The following is a 22,977-nucleotide window of genomic DNA, read 5'->3' as shown; positions in this document are numbered from 1 at the left end:
AATTGCCATTTACAATGGCAATTAATTAACATTGCAGGTTAACCACTGATGTTCTTGCATTCTGCAAATACCTATTTTTGAAGCATCCAAACATTTATTCTAAGTGCAAGCAAAGTACCTTCTAAATTTCTGAGTTTCTCATTAATACTTGTTTGTGTTTGTTTGTTTTTTTCTTATAAAGGTCTTTCTAAAGCTGATGGAGGAACTTATGATGGTGAAAGCAATGAGTGTGAAGAGAAGGCACAAGAAATTGTAGAAAGTATTGTGCAGGAAATGGTGAACATAGTAGTTGGAGGTATTATATTAATATCTGTCTATTCAGTAGCAACTGTGGTTTGGTTCTTGACCTTAAGTATTATTTTACTACTTCAGATATTTAACTAAAATTTATCATCATTTAAATATGACTTACATGCTAAAGAAGACAGTTGTGCTGTCAGACTTTACCAGTGCATTATTTAACAGTAAAATGGACAGGATTTCATACATTGATTTACACTCTATATTGGAGATTAATGTTCTTTTCAAATTCTTGGTGTGTTTTTTAATTATTATTTGATTTTTTATTTTTTTTTTGTTTCTATATGAACATTCTTCAGAAATGGGTCCCTCTCTGTAGGAGCAGTGTCTCACTGTACTTTTCAGTTTGTTGTGAATTGTTTATCAGACTAGTGCGAGATGTCCCATACCAGTACTTCCTAGAAACTTGGTAGAGTGGTGATCCTGAGAATATGAAGTTATAATTAAATTTCTTACGGTATTTTCATTATTGGGAGTTAAGAATATTTGCAAGTTTTACAGTTCTGTAGTGCCATGTAAATTCTATCTTAAGCTCCCCCTTATGATTTTTTTAGTATTTAAATGTTGGTTTTAAAAGCTCTTTTTAATTTTTAATCTGATACAATGTTTGGTAATTATTTTACATCTTTTCTGATAGATGTGGAAGGGACTGCAGGTGGTGATGGCACAACTGTATCATTAGAGGATGGCAGTGACAGTGAAAACATTCAGGCAAATGGAATTCCAGGGACTCCAATTTCTGTTGCTTATACACCATCTTTACCCGATGACAGATTATCTGTCTCTTCCAATGATACTCAGGTACAGGCAGATATAATTGGGAAATACTGAAAAAAAGTATTATCTTTTAAATGTTGCCTAATGCTTGTGCAGAGTGATTAGGATAATTTCGTAAAATAGGTTACTGAGATGAATTTCAATAATTAAGTCATGTTACTCTACTTCAATGCACTCCTTAAATGAAATTTTTTCTGAATAAATTTTGCATGTGATGTCTTTTTTATCCCAGCATGTTTTTAGTTGTCCCATGGAGTCACTGTTCAAGAGAACTCAGTTTCCTGTTTCGTGAAGTGCTCCTGAGAAACTGGAAAACTAGTATTCAATATACATAGTGAAACATACAGCAAATTATACACATGCCTGTGTAATTTTAGTGTGCTCAATTTCAAGCTGATGGCATGATCTTAATGAAGTGATTTCAGATCAAGAGTTTCATGTCTGGGAGGATTTGATTTTCATTAACAAAAATAGATGTGAAAATATACTCCCTCTCTTGTATGAGATACATGTACACTTGTCAGCTGACCAAAAATATTTGCTGTCAGAGTATACTGAGTAATTAGATTTGAGAGTAATAATTTTAAGTTCAAAAACTTACAGTCATGTAGGCCATACACATAGAAGACTTAACATTAAACATGTTGCTTATGTATGGAACAATAATACAGAATTGCAAGAAATTAGTAATACGGGTGTTTACTATACCACAGACATTTTATCAGATGTATCTGACAGGAGATTGGTAACTATTTGTGCTCTATTAAAACGTCTGGTGTTTGGGTCTTTTTAAACTAGTTATTTATTGAAAGTGCCTGGCAGCAGTTCACTGCAAATTACCTACTTAAACTTGACCTACCTAATTTCGTGACACTTTTTAATTAATTCTGACTTCTTACTGAGTAGGCCATTTTTAGTAGTGACTTTTATTTCAGCCGGACTGCAGAATGGGTTTTTTTTTTTTAATCTTGAGACCATAAAGCTAAAGTGACTTGGTTATATTTGTATAATATATTAACTTTTTATTGCTCAGAGGTGGGGATTTCCCTACACGTCCTGCTAATGCAAAATGGAATACTGAAATATGTTAACTTCCTTAGGAATCTGGAAATTCTTCAGGACCTACCCCTGGTGCTAAGTTTTCCCACATTTTACAAAAGGATGCCTTCCTTGTATTCAGGTCACTGTGTAAACTCTCCATGAAGCCCCTGTCAGATGGACCACCAGATCCAAAGTAAGTAGAATTTGAAAGTTTTCCTAATGAATCTAACAATAAAAACGAACTGTATAAATATTTTTGTGAGTCCTGATAAAGAGAAACTAACAGTATGGTGAAAAGAACATAGAAACTTTGGAAAGGTACTTTTATGTTTTAATGCATTTTCTGCATACCTGTTCAGAAGTTTCTTAACACCTATCCTTTTATAAGTACAACATGTTCTTCCTAGTTGCTGTTTATAATGCATTTGAAAAGATTTTGTATAGAAGAGTATCAGGTATTTCTGGTCTTGCTCACATTACTCTGCTTTTGGTACCTTCTAAGTTTGTAACCTTTGCTGGTTATTCCCCATAATTTCTTTTATCTTATTCATATTGCTCTCCATCCAAAACATAGCCCTGTGCTGGCCACTGGGAAGAAAATCAACTCTACAGCAGCTGAAACCAGCACATTTGTATATCCAGTACACATCCTCAGCTCTTCTTAATATAAACTCCTCCCCTGGAGCTGATAAACTGGTTATCCTAAATTCATGATGAAGTGTTTCATTCTTTTCTTCAGGTTGGACACTTCTATCAGCCTACTTAATCAAAACACAAATGTTTGATAACAAAGATTTTATTTGTCTGTTTCTTCTGACTGAAGAAGATACCATGTCTTCAGCTTCATTTGTAGAATTGTTTGTTGAAAAGCAGATAGAGTGTCCTCTATAGATGGGTGTCAGTATTAAGTTTGGTGTCAGCAGAAATTGGATTTCTATGCATATAATTTATATACATTTGATTTGCACATTAGAACAAAAAAGCTCTTGAAAATTATTAGCAATTGTTCCTAAGGAGTGTTAAGAGATCAAATTGAAACTGTAGTATGATTTCAAATGACAGTGAAAGGCCTGGTATTCCTGAAAATAAAATCAGCTTTACTGTTCCGAGTCTAGCTTTTAAAGCAGGTAACTTTAAGACAGTTTAGTTACACCAGTGATGTGTGATGTGGATCTAATAAATTGAGAAGATGTGATGTAGTCAAAAGTGTTTGAAGATTTAATCTAGGAACCTTTTTAAATTATCTAGCAATGTACTTTGGAAAGTCAGGACATTAGAAAATGAAGACTGAGGCATAAGGGTTTTTCCTCACTATTGCTGAGAATTGTCTTCCAGGAAATGCCTTGAAAATCCTGTGGTTTTGGTTAGTACTCTGGGACTAAAGCTGTCCATTTATTAAAGTTTTTAGTGGATTAACTCCTCCTGCAAGAGCAGTAATAGCTATTGAGGCACTTGGAGAATCTCATCTCAATCCATGGAGTCCTTGACATTCATATTAGAACTGGCGAAGCTCTTCATACAAAAAACAAATTGAAGAAAAAGTCATTTAGGGCAACCAAAATTCACTGCAAATACATTTGAAGGTATCCCATATTTGGAGAAGTGCCTAGAATTTATCAGTGGTTCTGAGGCATTGATGGCTTTTTGAACTATTACAAACATGCTGTAATTGGAAGAGGAGGCGTAGGATATCTATGGCATTTCAAGAGTCTTATCTGCCTCTTTTAAAAATCTCACTTTCAGTGAAATTTGTTATGAAGTCTGTAATAGAAATATTTTTAGATTTTCGGTAACTGAACTTGAAGCTTTAGCTTAAAATCACAAGTCTGGGACTTAAGATCAGCATTTTGCTTTTTGGAAACCTGGTTAATATCTTTGTTACCTTTTTTCTGGAATAAAATAAGATGGGGGTGAAATACAGCTCAAAGATTTGCTTGCTGGTTTTTGTTTTTACCTTAAACCTGTTCTAAGTTAAGTGGGTTTTACATATCATACAACATTGTTAAGGTCAGCATGTCCAGGATTTCAGGGGGGAACTTGCACTTGCTGGAAGTAGGCTGTATTTAATATTTTATGACTGAAATTCTCCTCATATTTAAATTCTTATATTCCATAGCAAAGTATGATCTGATCATGTGCTGTCTGCACACCTGGTACTATGTGGTACTAAACCAAGCCTTTTGCTTCAAAAGAGATTGTTACGTGAGCTTCCATGCTGTGCCAGCATCAAGAATTTTCTTGAAGAACTGTTACATAGAGCAGTTTTGGATTGATTTTGACCTGTAGCCCATTAGGAGAAATGTGAGGGACAAGTTCCTCACTCAATTTGACTGACTGGCTGTTTTCTTATCAAAAGCATCTTCAGAAGAAAAGTCTGCTGTTGGAATTAATTGATTTCCCCATCCCACTTGGTTTGGCAGAAATAGAGTTTATTTGCAACATACTTGATATTAACTAGCATTTTTTGTTTTAGATAGACTGGAATTACCTTTTTTAATTAAGCTTTTATATTTGCAATATATCTAGCAAATATCCAGCTACTCTGTGTGTCACAGATTGACTTGAAGCACTCCTTACTGTGTCTGGGCTGTACTGAATGACAAATTTCCTGTCATTGTTCCCTATGTTTTGTAACTGTCCTCTGTCAGGGGTAACTGTTTAATGAAAGCTGGGGACTGTCCTGTTGGGAAAGCCAATTGTGTCTATACCCACTCTTCAGAAGAGACAGAGCCTTTTTCTGAAATGATCATGAGTGGGAAGGGGCATCAGGAGTCTCAGGAGAGAATGGTTTCGCCTGGAATGTTATTTTTTGCTTTGGATTTTAATAGGTGCAGATTTCCTTTATGCTTTTTTCCTGTGTGGTTTGAGGGGGTTTTGGCTGTTTCACTGTGTTTGGTTTTTTGGAGTTTGTAGAGCAGAAATAGTAGCCCTGTGTCTGACATGAATTCTAGTTTACATGAGTCTGTAAGAATGTTTTTGTGGAGCACTTGACAACACTGCCCTTGCGTGACTTGGTGATTGCCATGCTTCAGATAGGCACAGTTTGTGTCTTACCTGCTCCCAGAGTGGGATGGGCCCAGTGACTGAATCAAACTGCTATATTTGAGAAAAGAGATTTCAGTGTTGGCAGGAAGTATTGTGTTTATAGTCCTTCAACTCTCTTTCCATGCTGGTGGAAATAGAGGAGGAGAAGGAATTTCCACCTTTTGCTACTCAGGGTTTGGTAGATGGGCTGGATTTTAGATGGGATCTTCCAAAGCTCAGTTAACAGGAAAGAATTGGTCCTTCATCCTCTGGCTAAAAGGGCAGCATTGCCTCCTGTTCCAGCTGTTCTGGGGTGCAGAAGAGAGAGTGATTCAACACTCTGGAAAAGGTCTTGCCTGCATTCTTGGTTGAAAAATGAACAATTTAACAAAAAAAGACCCAACATCTTTTTATGACCCTTTCTGCAACTGGTTGTGTCAAATTTGAGTTTCTCTCATTAACATTCCACTTGCAAAATCATTGTGGTTTGTACTGATTTTTCAAGAGAATTTTTTTTTATTTTTTATGGCTTACACTGGACTGACGTGCTGCATTGTTTTGTTCTAGATCTCATGAACTGCGGTCAAAGATTCTTTCATTGCAGTTGCTTCTGTCCATTCTGCAAAATGCAGGACCAGTCTTCAGGACAAATGAGATGTTCATTAATGCTATAAAGCAGTACCTCTGTGTTGCTCTGTCAAAAAATGGAGTCTCATCAGTTCCAGAAGTTTTTGAACTTTCACTTTCCATATTTCTTACCCTCCTGTCAAACTTCAAGACTCATCTAAAGATGCAGATTGAGGTATGTTACATTAATTAATAATTAAATGTGTGGGAGGTGGTAAGTGAACATATATTTATATTTGTGTAGCTTGGTGTTGCTTTAATAAATTTGTTTTCCGTTGGGACTCACAGCTTTTGTGTAAGACTTGCCAGATTTTCCTTATTTTGAAGTTTTCTGTTGGGTGTGGCATGGTACTCTTGCAGTGTTGCTGAAACCCAGAATTGAGTGGGTTTGTGGTTAAGTTCAACCAAAGTTCAATATTGTGATTTAGAAAGCTTAGTCCAGCACTGCATATTATAAATTAAGAAAATGAATACACTCAGGAAAAGACTGTGTAATGTATGGTTTTGCAAAAGATTTTTAGAATAAAAACTAATGTCATGAAGAGCATTGTGGATTTTCTTCGAGATCCCTTGAACAGATTTCTTTCTCTGGGGAAGTCCCAGCTATTCCATTATTGTATTCCCTTTGCTTATCAGGGCCTCTGTCAACATACGTCCTGAATAAGATCTCACTTCCTCTAAAGGTGTGCACACAGTTTAACTCCTTAGACTACAAATGGCGATAAGTCCATATTCTTTGTAAGAAATTCTCTGAGTCCTAGCAGGCATTGTGAATTTTCAGTGGGTCTGTTCTAAGTCAAAGGGAGATGTATCCCCATACGGGCCATTCACCTAAGAGTTGGATTCAATGAATCTTGCAGATCCCATCCACCTCAGAGTATTCAGTAATTCTATATGTGGAGGGTTTGTTCTTGAGATCAGCTCTTTGTGCATGAAGTACAAGCAGCTTCTTAGAGCTCTGTTCAGCCACATGGATATCCTCTTGTGGTGTCACGTGTGTTAAAGATCTTAATTCTGTGATGAATAAAGTAGTACTGTGTGCAGTGTGTCCCTGCTGTTTATTTTAGTAATTTTTTGTTTGGGAATTCAGGTGTGAATACTGAAGCTGATAGATTGCCCCATCCATGTGGAGCTTAAGTATGTGAAGAGATGCTTAGAAATGTTGATAAATCTTGCTGTTGTAAGGACCTTGAATTCAGGGAATTCACTTCATCTGTGAATGTCATAGGACAAGTTGATGTGTTGTGGCAGCTTTGGAGATGTCACTACTGTGACAGTAGCATGTCAGAAAATTACTGTGTTGTGATCACTTACCAGGTTATTTTGATACTTCTGTGGGGGAAAACCAGTAAGATTTACAGTGTATGGTTGAGCATAGACTGGATAGAAATGATTGAATGTGCTTTGAAAATATGATGCATTTTGAAAAGCTTTAAGGCCAACTGTGTGCTTAGCAAGACTGTAGTGTATGTGCAGGGTTTGGCACATCAGACAGACTGGGTGGAGCTGTTCTCAGTCCCACAGGATGCCTCCCAGAAAGTGTTGGACTTGCTGTGTTCAGAGAGCTTACAAGTCCGCATGTAGGTGGTGAACACATTGCAGTCAGCTTTCCTGACAGAAATATGATAGGTTTCCATCACTGCCAGCCTTTCACAAATTCCTAATAGAAAATGAAGACATACAAGGCAAACTTGTTGTAGGATACCCTGCACTAATGTAGCAGGTGCTAGAGTATGCTAAGGATCATCACCACATATCAGGGCTACATTTCCTCCTCATGAATAGCAAACCCAAAAACTTGATGCTGCTGAATTACCCATTTATTACAAAGTACAGGGTACAGCAGTTTCTAGAAACTTCTTTCTTTTTTCCTTATTGTGAGCTAAGAATAATTCTTTCAGCTACTGATCCTAAAGGTTATTCTGAAGATGTGGGTAGAAATGTAGATAACTTCACATGCAGTTCGGGTCTTGAAGCTGTAAGGAGAGCCATATGCTCTGATTTACAATATGCAAAATCTATATATTTTGGGATTGAGGCTGCATTTTTCATCTGTGTAAGAATTTTCTGGCATGTTTGAAAAGAATAGTTTCAGATTCTGTTGAAAGTGACCCTCCTATGGCCTGTTCACTCAAATATTTAGCTAAGACTGCCCTCTGAAAGTAAAATAGTTTGAGTTGTATCTTAGTTGTATTGTAACAGTAATTCTGAAGGTGTTAATGAATATATTTGCAGCAAATCAAATCCTAGATATCAGAGCAGTTGGGGAGTCATTTAGCTGTGCTTACCATTACCACCCTTTCATAACTGTGAATACCTTAAAACTCCTACTTCGGTTGACCAAACATAATGAATAGTTATTTTCTGGTTTAGTTTTCCAGTATATTAGGAACAAAGTCTCAACTCTGTGATGTGAATTGCCATAAGTTATATACTGATAAACAGCATTTTTAAATAGCTGAAATATAAACCATAACTATGCTTTTGTGAAATTCTTCATTCCAGGATATACTTTTCCAAAGGTGACACCAGAAGCAAGAAGTTGCCTTGGTCTCAGAGGCATAAAGATCTGAAGTGCCTTGATAGTATGCAGTGCTTCCAGCTATTTTCTCTTCTAGCTTAGATTTGGGTTTAATTTTTGTCCCTGAAATATATTTCTCTGCTTCATCAGTGGCTTCTTTTTAAAATTTCTACCAGAAAAGAAATACTTTTGCTAGTTCCAGAGAATATATAAAATCAGTCTTTTAATAAAAGTCAGAAAACACCAAACGTGTAACAGGGGCTTACTCACAGCATGACATGTATTAAATGTTTGTCTTTCTCTGATACATAAAATTGTGGCCAAAATCAATCTAGTATGCTTAAGTATGTTTAAGCACATGCAGGTCTTTGAATTGTTATGTGTTGAACTCCTTAGGTTTCATAGGGATGCTTTCCTTATTAATACAGCTGACATTGTACTGTGTGCCTCTATTTCTCTAAAGAGATCAATAAAATGTAACTATTTTTAGCCCATTTTGCTTGAGTGAATAGCCTACCACCAAAGCTGCCTAACAATCAGTGTTGGTGTTTTTCCCCAAATGTATGACTTAAAATGGAAACAGCCTTATGTTTTTCTCTACCTAGCTAATAGCATAAAAATCTCTGTAAAAAATCTGTGCTATGAAGGAACAATCAATATTAAAACAAGGGTAGTTATATATTTGGATATTCGTGTGATGCTATTGGAGAAGTTGAGTGGCTAGAGACTCTCAGCAGTTGTGTAGTAAAACTGTGTGTTGCGCATTTGGAAGCCGCAGGTGGCTGTGAAGAGCTGAGCTCTCGGAAGTACAGAACAGTGGTGTAATGCCCTGTTCACTTTAGAGTTCAGGAGCTGTTACAGCAGTTGCTGCTGCCCAGGGAAGAAGCAAGAAGCTTTAGTTCAGCTGCTAAGCAAGCTTGGCTGAATTAGTCAGCCTGTGGTGCTGATGAGTCTGGTGAGGAACTAATTGACAGGGGATAAAATAGTTTCTGTTCCAAACAACAGCACCTGTACTAAAATATTTTCAGGGCAAATTTATCTGTATTCTAGTGAAGAGTAGCTTTCCTGTTAATGGAGGTGCTGCATGCTGTGCCTGACCAGTACCCTTCTTCCAGTAATAATCTAATATTGTAGAGTGATTCTTTTGTGTCAAGACGTTTCCCTTCTAATGAAGGTCCAATACTTGAAATTTGCATAAGTAGCTGTTTGTCATGTTTATGCCATTATGGCATCATCTTGTAGAGAAAGTATTTTTGTCATGAGGTAATACCTCTTATTTCAAAATCCCAGAGGAACTCTTAGCAGCAGTTGAGGCTTCTTCTTAGGCTGAATTGTCCTTCAGGATTTGACATTATTTCAAATTTCTTCTGCTTTTGAATGCTTAGAAAATAAACTTGGACAGCACTGCAGAAGCACATAAGTAAATAATTCAAATTGATAATTTGCATGTATCAGTTGTAAGTTGTATTTCTTCCTTTCCTCCTTTTTTTGCCTTTTCATTATTTCCTGTATTTCCAAAGTGCTGCTTTCAAAATTATGTCAGAATTTTGACCATCAAAGTCAGTGACTGTTTTTTAATAGATTTTTTTTCTCCCTCTTCCTGGAATATTTTTTAGGTTTTCTTCAAAGAAATTTTCCTGTATATCTTGGAAACCTCTACTAGCTCATTTGATCATAAGTGGATGGTTATACAAACGCTGACAAGGATATGTGCAGGTATGAAGGACTGTTGTGTTCTAGATTTTGTTTTTTATCTCAAAGAATAAAACTATACTTGCCTTTCATTAAATTAACTAGTTTTTTTCCAAGGTTGACAATGTCACTTTATTTATAGATGCTCAGAGTGTGGTGGACATCTACGTGAACTATGATTGTGACTTAAATGCAGCAAATATATTTGAAAGGCTGGTTAATGACTTATCAAAGATTGCTCAAGGAAGGGGTAGCCAAGAACTCGGCATGTCCAATGTTCAGGTAAAAATTGCACCAATCTTTATGAAGTTTCATGTTTCTTGGCATGATAGGTTGAGACTAAACTCTCTAGTCCACTAACTAATTGTTCATGAAATCTTTTCTAGGAATTAAGTTTGAGGAAAAAAGGATTGGAATGCTTAGTATCGATCTTGAAATGCATGGTTGAGTGGAGTAAGGATCAATATGTAAATCCCAATTCCCAGACAACCCTTGGTAAGATATATGTGTTTCTTCTGTCTTCAGTAATGAGATGCTAAAGGATTTGAGTGTGTTATTCCAGTATTTTGAGACTGTTAATGTCCAGACTATTTTTCTTTTGGTAGGAATAGTGATAAGTTTGGTGTAATTTAAACAAGTTGTCTTAGTTGTCTTTTCCTAATTGTATGAATTCCTAGAATGCTACTGGACTGAAAAATGTCTAAATCCTGTTATTTTCTGTATTTCTGATTTTAAAAGTGCCTCAAAACTTTCTTTGAAGCTCCCCTAATTTTTATGTAATTTCATATTGATTGAACAACTGCTAAAGCAAGCTGAATAGAGAGCATTTTTTTTACTTATTTACTGGTTATTTAAAAAATTACTTATTTACTTACATAGCTGTAGAAGTTTGAATGTTGTAAGCCATGAAGTAACTAAATAATTACTTGTTTTAATCTTGTTTTCATCCAACCTAAGGTTATGCCAGAATTTTCAGATTAAGCACTTCAAGTTGGTAGGTGAAGTAGTGCACTCTCTAGGAGTGGTTAGCATGGCTGTCTTTGTGAACTGAGAGCACCAGCTCCTGGGCATGCTTAAATTCTTTCAGACACTGTGTTTCAAAAACTTAGAATAGTTGCTCCAGGTTAAAAGTGGCACTGGATTTGAAAAAAAAAATATTAAAGCTGTAGTTGGTTTTCTGAGGTGTTGGGGTTTCTTTCCCAAGTGCCTGAAATTATAGTTTTAATTTAATACTTAAATTTCAGTATGTGATGAACTGACAGAATTCTCCTTGATATGTTGTAGTGATTTTTATTTCTTTTCACTGTATGTATTTTGGATATATGTAACCCTTTCCGCTTTATAGGCCAGGAAAAACCCACAGAACAGGACAGCAGTGAAACCAAACACCCCGAGACAATTAACAGATATGGAAGCTTAAATTCTTTGGATTCTACTGCTTCATCAGGAATTGGCAGTTACAGCACACAGATGTCTGGCACTGACAACCCAGAGCAGTTTGAAGTCCTAAAGCAGCAAAAGGAAATAATAGAACAAGGAATTGACTTGTGAGTGCCCTTTTATCACCCATGGGAGGGTGGATTCTTTTGGAGCTATGAAGATTCCTGGGTTTTTCTTCCTTCTCCTCATAGATACTCATCTTGTGTTAGGAAAAAAACTCTGGATGTAACAGCACTTCCTCTGGTGAAAGAGTGCTGAATGGTGTCCCCTTTGGAGCCTGTCAACAGTGTTTTGTGTTAACCTAATTCCTCACAGCTAGAAGATGAGTACTCTGAATGTTTGTTCTTTTTTCTCCAGACCTGCTTGTCTAAAAATAAGGTTTTTATATTTGGATAAAAATAACATTGAACTCATGATGATTTGAATGTGACCCGTTTTAATGTACATGTTACTGGTGAAAATGCATAAATGCTTATGCTGAGGAGTCCTTATGATTAATTAACTTGTCATAATTAGAACTGGAGGATAGTGTAATTTCTCAGTGCAGTCTGATGTGAATCTTCCATGTGATTTTATCTTTGTCACCTTAATCTCTTCAGTGAGGTCAGTTTTATGCAAAAATGAAAGTTTCCTGTCACATAGTTCTGGGACCCTGCATGAATATGCTTTAGTCCTTCAGGGCTTCAGTTTCTTTCAGTTTCCTGGTTCTGTGTTTTGTATGTTTCCATTTTTACAGGCAACTAATGGATTTGTTGATTGTTTCATACAGATTAAGATAAAAATCAACAGCATAATTATTCTTTTCAAGATTTTACTGTCTTTGTGGAATATTTTTTCTTCATGAGTGCCAGAGTAAATGGAAATGGCTCATTCCTATCTAATGTGCAATTTGACAAAGGAAAAATACCTAATATGTAGATTTTTCAGCATCTTATCTGAAATGTCTGAATTTCTTTACTTCGGCTGATACAGCTTTTTGCATGGGTAAAAGGATTAACTCTCATTTCATCTTGCTCTTCATTGTACAGATTCAACAAGAAACCAAAGAGGGGGATTCAGTACCTGCAAGAACAAGGAATGCTTGGCACTACGCCTGAAGATATTGCTCAATTCCTGCATCAAGAGGAAAGATTAGATTCAGTAAGGAAACTGTTTTCCTGATGGTTGTCTGTGCTCATGCTGATGTGTTTGTACTAATTGCAAATCAGCCGATAGTGTTTAGAGTGTGTAACACATTATTGTGGAATGAAGAAAAGGCAACTTCTCTCTCTCTCTTTTAAAATTTGTAAGTTCAAGGAATTTGAGTTGGAGGGTGCAGTAGAGCTCTACCCTGTGCTTTATGCATCCTGTAGTGCAGCAAGGTGCAAAGCAAGAGACTGACCTATTGAGCCGACTCAAAACTTGTACTTAGTTGTTTGTATAGCTTGAAGCAATTTAGTAAATCCTGTATACTTTAGTGAACTGCCAGAAGTATCTCTCCTTCAGAGATGGTGAAAATAATAATGTGGTGCAACAACATTAAAAGCACTTTTTTCTGCCCCCAGAGGAAAGTTAGTTAATTGAAATTAGCTCTTTGATTTTGTTTTCAGCTAGCAGCCGTTGCTGGACTTGGAAGAGTCCTGCAATGTCTGGGTGGGAATATCTCATGTTAATATTGTCATGAGAAAGCTAACTTCCTGAAACAGCAGCTCTCACCATTATGCATAAAGGGCACACCCATTGGTGCCCATGTTTGCAACTGTGGCTGAATTCACAAATTTCAGTTTTAATGCTTAAAATCAGATATTAAAACTCTTTTTTAACCTCAGTTTACATATCCAGGCATCTTTATCTGAATGCATGCTCTTTTTCATTGTACTGTGTTGTGTTGACAGAGATCAACTCAGATGTATTTTGAGTACCAGCTTTTTTTATTTGGGCATCCCTTGCATCTGTTTGTCCCCGAGAGTACTGATCTCAAAGTTGAGTTTAGTGAGTTTTTCATTCTTGTAATAAGTTTCTTAACTACAAATATCATTATAGCAGAGAACAATCATTAGTAATACTGACTTTGTCTTGTACACATGTGGAATTCATCTAACAAACAAATGGCATGTGAGTAAAAGCAGAGAAGGAAGAGTGAAGGCAGATACATGCGAGCATGTAAGAGCATTATGATGGAATATCTGGCCAAAATGTTTTGCTTCAGACAATAGAGGAGAAGCAGGACTATGTCTCAGTTAACTGCAATACACACCTCTTTTTGTACAGCATTTGACTGTTGTTATTTATTTTTCAAATATAAAGGCACTAGTTTGTCTTTTCTACTCTTATTTTAGACTCAGGTTGGGGAGTTCCTGGGAGACAATGATAAATTTAACAAAGAAGTCATGTATGCATATGTAGACCAACACGACTTTTCGGGAAAGGATTTCGTTTCAGCTCTGCGCATGTTTCTAGAAGGATTTCGTCTACCAGGAGAAGCTCAAAAAATTGATCGCTTAATGGAGAAATTTGCTGCTAGATACTTAGAATGTAACCAAGGGTAAGATACACTTCTTCTTCAGAACTTTGGAAAGCTGAGCAATTGGTAAAAAATCGTAATAAATTAAATTTGCTATTCTTTCTCTCCTTTTTTGCCTTCAGGCAAACTCTTTTTGCTAGTGCAGATACTGCATATGTTTTAGCTTACTCAATTATCATGTTGACAACAGATCTTCACAGTCCACAGGTATGTTGCTGGAATAAATATCTGTTTAATTCATAGGCATGTAACTTTCAGGCTTTGTGACAATGTAGTTGTAAAAGCTTGATGTCCAGTTTAACACCAGTATGCATGTAAGAAGTTAGGTAGTGTACATTCATGCATCTTTTAAGTAATAGTATAATGTTTCAGGGGTGTTGAGGTTTTGAAGTTTTTTTGGTTAGGCCTTTCTGTAAGGTAGATTTCTGTATAATAGATAGTTTGATCTGTATGACAAGAATAAGCATTTTTTCCCTTTTTTTTTAATGTACGTCTGATTTGACATTCATTTGATCTGTGGATCCTACCAAAAGTTTGAGTGTTGGAATGTCCTCATGACTTTGAGGCAGGTTGTAGATTTGACAGTGTAGTCTTGGATGTGTTGAATACTTTAAAATGTCTTCTGAATCAGCAGGTTTATCCTCGATGGTAACTTCTCGTGGGCTGGGCAGTTTTATAGGGAGCATTGTAACTAATAAGCTTGCCTCATTTGTTGATATTTACAGCTACTTTCTGCATTTCAGGTTAAGAATAAAATGACAAAAGAACAGTATATTAAAATGAATAGAGGTATCAATGACAGTAAAGATCTCCCTGAAGAATATTTGTCTGCTATCTATAATGAAATAGCTGGAAAGAAGATTTCAATGAAAGAAACAAAAGAATTAACAATACCCACAAAATCCAGTAAACAAAGTAAGTAGTGGCAGTGCTAGCTTTCTTGAAGCTCTTTCTCTTCATGAAACTGAAGAGCCAACCCTTGAAACGGGAGTTGAATGAAGCAAACACCACTCACTTAACTTACTCAGAAGTCCTAGCTTCTAATTTCATATCCTTTTCTTTTTAACATAAATGCGTGATGCTAGCCTCAAATCTGCATTATATAGTACTGCTTATTTTCACTTGCCTTTGCATCTGAATTCCTGGCAATCAGCATTGACCATGGAGGGGGCAGGTGTTGCTGTTGAGCAGCAGCACAGGGAAATTGGAGGGCACTGTGAAGCTACACGATTGCCAATAGGTACAGAGCAGAACACACACACTTTGTGTGTCTTCTTTTTCTTAAGTAACTGGTGTGATTTCCTGCAATAACCAGTCTGTCTTCGAATATTTTGCAATATTTGATTCTTAGGGCCCTAATTCATGCACTTTATTAATTATTCTTTCCCTTCTCAGATAACAGAAAAACCTTTCGTGTTTTGCGTAATGTGAAGATTGAGATGCTACTCATTCTAGCTTTTCTACAGAGAACATTAGGAGTGATTTAACTTTTTCCCAACATATTTGTATAACTTAAGTCCTAGGTTAGCCTTATGAACATATTTCTTGCAGGAAATTTACATCTGAAAAAAAGAAATACTCTTGTTTCAGTATTCATTCACTTAACATAATGTTTTATTGTCCATTTTAAAAAGAGATGATTATTACATGCTACTTGGATTTCACTGTCTTCATGAGACGGAGGTTCTGTTATGGAAATGAAAAGGTTTAATGTAGTTCTCACACTGAAAAAGGGTGTCCAGTTATTTTTATTGTTATTTTCTCTGCTGATAGATTCCTATGAAATACCTCTTCATTTTGAATTTAACTTAGTTGGTGTGATATTTATGCTGTCAGGTGAGGTGATGGGGAAGAAATTTCTGTTGTTCAAATCTTAAAATTCTGTAAAGGTTTAAAAATAGTTTGCATTTCAAATACAAGTTTGCCTTAAATTTTATCTATATTGTAAAAGAAATATGAGAAGGCTGGTGTGATAATTTCTGAAAGTAAAGATAACACAAAAATGCATCTGAATATTGTACTTAATGGAAAATGTAAAATTATTATATTGCTAAAGACACCATTGCTAAAGATGCACAAATGAGAGAAAAAATTGTGTTTGCAGGTGTTGCTAGTGAGAAGCAGAGAAGACTCCTGTATAACTTGGAAATGGAACAAATGGCTAAAACAGCTAAAGCTCTTATGGAGGCAGTGAGCCACGTTCAGGCCCCTTTTACCAGTGCAACACACCTGGAGCATGTGAGACCCATGTTTAAGGTGAGATACATGTTTAGATAATCATGTAGAATTTCAGTTTCTTAATACAAAATGCCGACTGACAGGATTTATTGGAAATACTAAGGATTTGCATCTGCTGTGCTTTGCTCATTTGGTGAGTTATTTAACTTGCTACAGGAAAGAGAGGATTTTGAGTCTTCTAATCTAGTTTCATTTACCCTGGAATTTAAGAAGTTTCTATGCTGATAGAGAAATCATTTCAAGGCAATGCAGCAATTATCAGTAAAAATCATTTATCTAATGTTCTCTGTTGCAAATTAATACTTTAGAAAGCTAGGGCTCTGGTCCAGTGTAGGAGAGGAAGCTGGAGCTGTATTAAACTATTATTCTAAGCACCTGTCTGCTCTTGTGTAAGTGCAAAGCTGTCTGCATCCCAAATGCCTTTTCCGTAGCAGTGATTCAGATTCACAGATAGAGTATATTGAGTAGTGTGGGATGCCTCAGTGTGCTCTTGGATGTGGTCTCTGGCATACCTAACAGCAGTCATCTGCCATTGAGATAAATTTTTAGGGCTTTAGTGTACTCGTGTTTGTGCCCTTGTTCAAGTCATGATGTTCACATGACCCCTTTGTGACCTGCTCCAGGGAAGTGAAGTCTCAGACTACTACCACTGAATAAACAAATGGTTCCCTGGGGGAATGTGCTGTGAGGTTAGGTGGAGCTCCAGGCCCAAAAAGCACAGAAACATTTAGGTTTAAATAGACTCTTAAAAGCTTTGAATCCTGCTGTTAACCCAGTGCTGCCAAGTCCACCACTGAGCCATGACCTGAAGTGCTGCATTTACATGTCTGCTAAATACTTCCGGGGTTCGTGCCTGCACTGTTTCCTTGAGCAACTTGTTCCAACTTTGGTCAACTGCATCTGTGAAGGAATTTTTCCTAACATTCAATCTAAACCTCTCCTGGTGCAACTTGAGGCTACTCGCTCTCATCCTTTCCCTTGTTACTTGGGAGAAGAGACCAACTCCCACCTCTTTGACCAGCTCCATTGTCCTTCTCTGGACTCACTCCAGCACCTCCGTGCCTTTCTTGAAGAGGGGGCCCACAACTGAGCACAGGATGCAAAGTGTGGCCTCACCAGTGCTGAGTACAGAGCACTGCCCTGGTCCTGCTGGCCGCACTTGCTGGCACAAGCCAGGATGCCGTTGGCCTTCTTGGCCACCTGGGCACACTGAGGATCTCTGTGTAAGATTGCCATCTATGAGGGAAAATTGCAAGTTTTTTGTCACCTTATTTAAAAAAATAGCATAGTATTTGATCTGTAGGGAGGAACACTAAGCACAGACCTTGTTAAAAATTTACTTTTAAGCTGTTCAAGGTGTCACATAGCAGAGATTTACTATACTTTTCTCTCTGCTGACTTCCTGAAGGCTGAAATTAAATAATTCACATGCAGGCATCTGTAAAATTCATAGTGTGATTTTTCTTCAAGATACCAGCCGTAATACTTCCTACCCTTTATTGTCTGAAAAGTGTATTTTCAAAGTTCATTTTCAAAGGAGCAAAATATGAAGCACCCTGGTTAAATTAACACCCTAAACATGTTTCATGAAGGTGCAAAAAATAAGAAGTCTTTACTTGAGGATATTCATAAACTAATTAAAGTACTGAGGACGGTAGTGTAATGTATTGACCAGAGGGCCCTCTTCTCAAAAACAAATGAGAACTGTGGCATTTGAATACCTAATTTCACATTTTTTATTTAGACTTAAATTTTCAATAAAGATTTACAAATTTCTGGGTATCTCACCCATTGATGTCCACATGAAATTAATCATTGTAACTGTGTTTACAGATGCATTGGCTGCATTTTTAAAACAGCAAATATTCACTTTATGCACCCATCTAAGCAGCCCAGAATTGACTGACTGGTTTTGAGGCTTGATTTTCACCTGTATTAACAAAACAGCCTACAAATAACAGCATACATCTAGTTACAAAGCACAGTATACAGACCATTAAATCATTTTTAAGAAATTATTTCAGTTTTGTGATTTTTTTAAGATTAGTTGTGGTTACAATAACAGGGAAAATTAGAAAGGCATTGGGAAAAAACATACATTTCTGAACATAAAATTATAGAATAGTTTGGGTTGGAAGGGACCTTTAAAGGTGATACAATAGGGAATTAAATCCTGAATCTGTGAATGCATCCAAAGGCTTTAATACTGTCCTACAGTTACAGTTTGGTATGTGCAAGCATTAAATGCTTTTTGAAGGTAGTGCTTTTGGAGCTGCTGGCTTAAATGAAACCAAAGTTCTGTGGTGCATCATTCTATTATGAAATTAAGTACGAAATCTATTGCTCCTTGCTGTGCCCATTGACTTTGTATTTCATCTGGGATGACTTCAGGTAAAACGATTTCTAAAATCCTTCTGGGTTCCATGGTGTTTCCTCTCCATTACTCTGTGTAGCTACAGCAGGATGCTCTACATCTTCTCACTGTTTTTTCTGCCTTTGGGAGAGGGAACCTTGACCACAAGGAAAAGACTATGTGGTCTCTCTTGCAGTACTCAGTGCTACCTAAGGCAAGAGGAATGGGAAACATCAGTAGTGGCTTAGGTGCAAAAAGATGGAGGGAAAAGGGTAACAAAATTAGTAGTAGAAAGATAAGGCAAGAGTCATGTCCTGTATTATGTTGTTGTTGTTAGCTTACCATATTTTAGTGTGATTAATAAAGTTTTTTTACTACCCTCCTTTTTTTGTTGTTGTTTTTTCTGGTGTTATCAGGATAAGCTAGTCTTACTTAAGCATATACTTTTCATTATAAATCTGTTATATGGTGTGTTGGTTCTTACAGTAACTGTTTACTCTATTTTTCAATGTGCAAAGATGAAAGTCATCCTGGGAATGCTAAAACTAACAGACATCTAATTGACATAGCTTTAGGATTTGTTTTTTACAACTATCTGAAGATGGCTGTGTGTTTGTTGCTGAGGCAGAGGACAAATGCTTTTGAGGGGAGCTCAACTGTGCATTACTTCTGCCTCATTCTGTATCTCATGTCTATTCTAACCACACTTTTTTGCTATTATGTGTTTCATGTCTGTATATTCTCTTTCCTTTTTGTCAAAAGACAGTTTCAAGGTTGATTATGTAAGTTAAGAATGGAATTTACACTTCAGCAAGATGGTGAAACTATAACATTCCCCTCAAGTACCAGCAATTGCTGATAATATAACACTTGCTTTGCATACATTGCAGTTGGCATGGACACCTTTCCTGGCTGCATTCAGTGTGGGTCTGCAGGACTGTGATGACACCGAAGTTGCCTCTCTTTGTTTGGAGGGTATACGTTGTGCAATCCGGATTGCTTGCATTTTCAACATTCAGGTAAAAAATGTAAGATTGAGACAATACTTTGATTTATGTACTAGCAAGATGTTAGTGGGATTCTAAGTGTCCTTGCTGCTGAAGTTGTGCACTGCAATAGATAGAGAGGCTGCCTGCTTCTGACATTACTATTTCATCTGATATTTGACTGGGAAGTGTACATGAAGTGACCTTTATTTTTCCTGGTGTTTTGTGGTAAGTGCTTCAGTGCCTCTGCACTGAATGTTTGTTTCCCTAGAAATTGACTACTTTTAGGTCAAAGTATTTTATTCCTAGCATTGTTACAAAGCTGTTTAGATGTGTTGTGTTGTTTTATAAAATGAGTCTCTGTGTCCTGTAAAATAGTATCTCTGTGAACTGTATTGGAAATATTGTTCTCAACTTCAGAGAGATTATATTAATCCAATACGTCTATAAATGGATACCCTTTTACAGTTATGGCACTGAAAATGGCATTCCCGATGTAATGAATGAATGGATCTTGCATGAAGTGCAATGCCAAGAATGCCAGACTCTGTGGCTCCAGAGGGGTTTGGTGATTTAACTTGGGCTTTTTTTGGCTTTTGTTTTTCTATTTAGAAACCATTGGTTGGGAAGGTACAATTATGTTATTGTAGATTATTAGTTAATAAGTGGAGCACTGGTCTGCCATAAGTCTGTTATAGACATGGCTGAAGAGAGGGACCGGCGAAATCCGTATGCTTGGCTTTGTGTTATTTCATGTGTATGTTGAAAATGCTTACGAAGAGAACACACACCAACCCAAAAACCAGCTGTATAAGACTAAATAGAAGATCTTGAACTATGATACAATACGGAATGCTTTCCTTCCTTCTACCCTTGTATTTGTATTTAGCAAGTTAGATAACTTTATACCGCTGATGTGGAAAAGCACATTGGTACCTATGATACAGCTGCTTAAAAAAGCCATTTGAGATCATGTGAGGTTTCTTTCCTCTGTTTTTCTACCTAATTTCTACATGACCACCTGCTCCAGAGCTGAAAAGACTTAAAAATTTGATTAACAAAGCCTTCCCTGGAGCCTGCAGGTGTTCAGTGAAACACACTCCAGTTACTTTTGTTTCTAAGCTGCAGAAGTGGAACTGGTACCAATACCAATTTCAGCAGCTGCAGAGTTCAGCTCCCAGTGCTGCAGTGGTCAGCCTTGCTGGGGAGGGCAAGGACATGTTTGCTCCAAGGTCCCTATGATTCAGTTGTACCCTTCCATTGGTTTGGGACATGATTGAATTGGTGGTGTTCCAAAAACAACTTTTTAAATTTCAGAAAATGGGAGGTGTTGCTTTTGCATTTTCAATATAAGCATTATTACTTCTTGATTTTCTGTGGAAATTCAGTTTTGTTGATAAAATTAAAAACAGTTTGATGATGATTTCAGTATTACAGAATGATTCCAGTTCACAGGGTCTTGGTTAGGTGGGCTGTTGTCTGACTGCAGACACCAGATAGCTCTGATGGTTTGAAGGAGACTGGCACATCGGTACTTGAACTGGTTTAAGGATCTTTTCTGTTGGAATGAAGCTTTTCCTTATGTGCTTAACCAGTGATGGCAACTTTCCAATTTTCATTGTGTAAATGTACAGAAATTAAGATTGGTGTCTGTTAAGAGTTAACATTTACACATCTTGAGAGATAATGGAGGGACCTGCATTCCTTTAATTTTAAGAAAATTTCCAAAGTGCATAATACAGTTTACCTCTAAAACCTCTATTATAGATTCTGGTTTTAATTATTTATACTTTTAATCTTAGACTTGTCACACAGTCTGACTTTTGTCTTTAAGCATCTGAGAAAAGATATGCATCAAAAGGATGCACTTAATCTACTTATATCATCAAGTTTAAAGTTCTGGGTGATGGACACATTGTTTAGTTGTTTGTCTTCTACTGTGCTGGCTTAGAAAAAGGGGGTAGGGGGGAATACCTGCATGAATGAGTAGGACTGAAAAGTTTTGTTTTTATGGAAAATACGCAGTTTGTAGACTCTGAAGCTTCATTGCTTGGTACTCTTTCTTTGAGACTTCCTTTTACTGTGCTTCTCTATCATTTTCTTTGCCTTTGCCAGCATGCCCTGCAGTAATGTTTGGGTTTGAATGTGGCAGCTATTCTGTTGTCAGTGGCTCAGTAGCAGTCTGTCACTTCTGCCATAGCCCACTCTTGTGGTGTTAGTGTTTTCTCTGTGGAATCCCATTCTTCCTGGGTTTGTTTTTTTAATATTTGGTTGTTTTCTGTGCTCAATGATTTTTTTACTTTAAATAGCTCTAAATATCCAAGCAGTTAAATATATTTCATAATTGTCATGTGTTTATCTGGTGTACAACCATTTAACTTTATAGCCTTCAGTTTATACACAACAGGAGAATAAAATGCAATTGTGGGCTCAAATGTAATCCCCTTTTTACCATTGTAATTGGTTCATGTGAGATCTGAGGAGTTCCCTTTGTTGGTTATAGATACCATACACATAAAAATTGGGTGGAATTTTCTTCTGTGAGATCTGTCTAGATTTTGGTCACTTGCTGTTTACCCATGACACTTGCTTCAGAAGCTTCTGAGGTGCTCCAAATGGTGTGGATTAGATCAAATAGGTTTTGAGCAATTCCACAAGAATTGGCATAATGGGCCTTGTAGATACATTTTTTTAATTTTGTTGACAAAAAAAATGCTAAAGCTTCAGTGAATCTGCTAAGGCAGCATTTTCGGAGTAGCTCGGAGTATAGTACAGGACTATTGAAAACTTAGCTAAGTAGCAGCATTTCTTCTGAAATAGAGTACTGTTTTCCCCAAAAAAAGACTAGCCAGAAACCTAAACACATCTTAGGTGTTGTCTGCTGTCAGACATTACACTTCATGTTCCTGAATAGAGGGAACTCAATTTCATCCCACAGATTGCTTCTTACTGGTGAAGAACTTGAGATATTTTCACTATGCTTTGGAAATTCAGTTCTAGGAAGAGAAAGGTGGATTGTATAGTTGATTAAATGATGCAGATTGTAGTAAGAACAAGAAATGGCAAAAATATTTATGAGACTTCTGTTTCTTTCCTTCCCACTTGTAGCTTGAAAGAGATGCCTATGTTCAAGCGTTAGCAAGATTTACGTTGCTTACAGTGAGTTCTGGTATTACTGAAATGAAGCAGAAGAACATTGACACCATTAAAACTCTCATCACCGTGGCTCATACAGATGGAAACTATTTAGGAAATTCCTGGCATGAGGTACAAGTCATTTGTACTTAAACTGTAAGAAAGAATGTTCACTGATTTTCAACACAGTAGTGTGCTTGTTTGTGCATAAACACAGTGGGGTTTAGATAAGTGCTGCAGGTATACTTATTAAAGTAGCAAAATATGTGTAAATGAGAAATAAAACTGAGAGAGACTAATCCAGTACTATTTAAATTTATATTCATTTTAGACAAAAAAA

General features: G+C 36.7%; 1 protein-coding gene across 1 annotated transcript in view; it reads left to right on the top strand.

The window, feature by feature from the left end:
• The window catches only part of ARFGEF1 (ADP ribosylation factor guanine nucleotide exchange factor 1), an 85,036-nt gene that overhangs the window by 40,132 nt on the left and 21,927 nt on the right, over window positions 1-22,977 (top strand). Inside the window, exons 7-21 of the mRNA XM_038129091.1 lie at window positions 182-295; window positions 938-1,101; window positions 2,178-2,311; window positions 5,710-5,944; window positions 9,907-10,006; window positions 10,125-10,264; window positions 10,369-10,477; window positions 11,328-11,529; window positions 12,451-12,562; window positions 13,741-13,946; window positions 14,048-14,132; window positions 14,669-14,840; window positions 16,030-16,181; window positions 19,407-19,535; window positions 22,611-22,769. Coding sequence (XP_037985019.1) covers window positions 182-295; window positions 938-1,101; window positions 2,178-2,311; window positions 5,710-5,944; window positions 9,907-10,006; window positions 10,125-10,264; window positions 10,369-10,477; window positions 11,328-11,529; window positions 12,451-12,562; window positions 13,741-13,946; window positions 14,048-14,132; window positions 14,669-14,840; window positions 16,030-16,181; window positions 19,407-19,535; window positions 22,611-22,769 — 2,213 coding nt within the window. The remainder of the gene's footprint in view (window positions 1-181; window positions 296-937; window positions 1,102-2,177; window positions 2,312-5,709; window positions 5,945-9,906; window positions 10,007-10,124; window positions 10,265-10,368; window positions 10,478-11,327; window positions 11,530-12,450; window positions 12,563-13,740; window positions 13,947-14,047; window positions 14,133-14,668; window positions 14,841-16,029; window positions 16,182-19,406; window positions 19,536-22,610; window positions 22,770-22,977) is intronic.

The sequence above is a fragment of the Motacilla alba genome, chromosome 2 (genome assembly GCF_015832195.1).
Source record: "Motacilla alba alba isolate MOTALB_02 chromosome 2, Motacilla_alba_V1.0_pri, whole genome shotgun sequence".
In the NCBI taxonomy this organism is placed as follows: Eukaryota; Metazoa; Chordata; class Aves; order Passeriformes; family Motacillidae; genus Motacilla; species Motacilla alba.
This window is presented reverse-complemented; position numbering and strand designations above follow the sequence as displayed.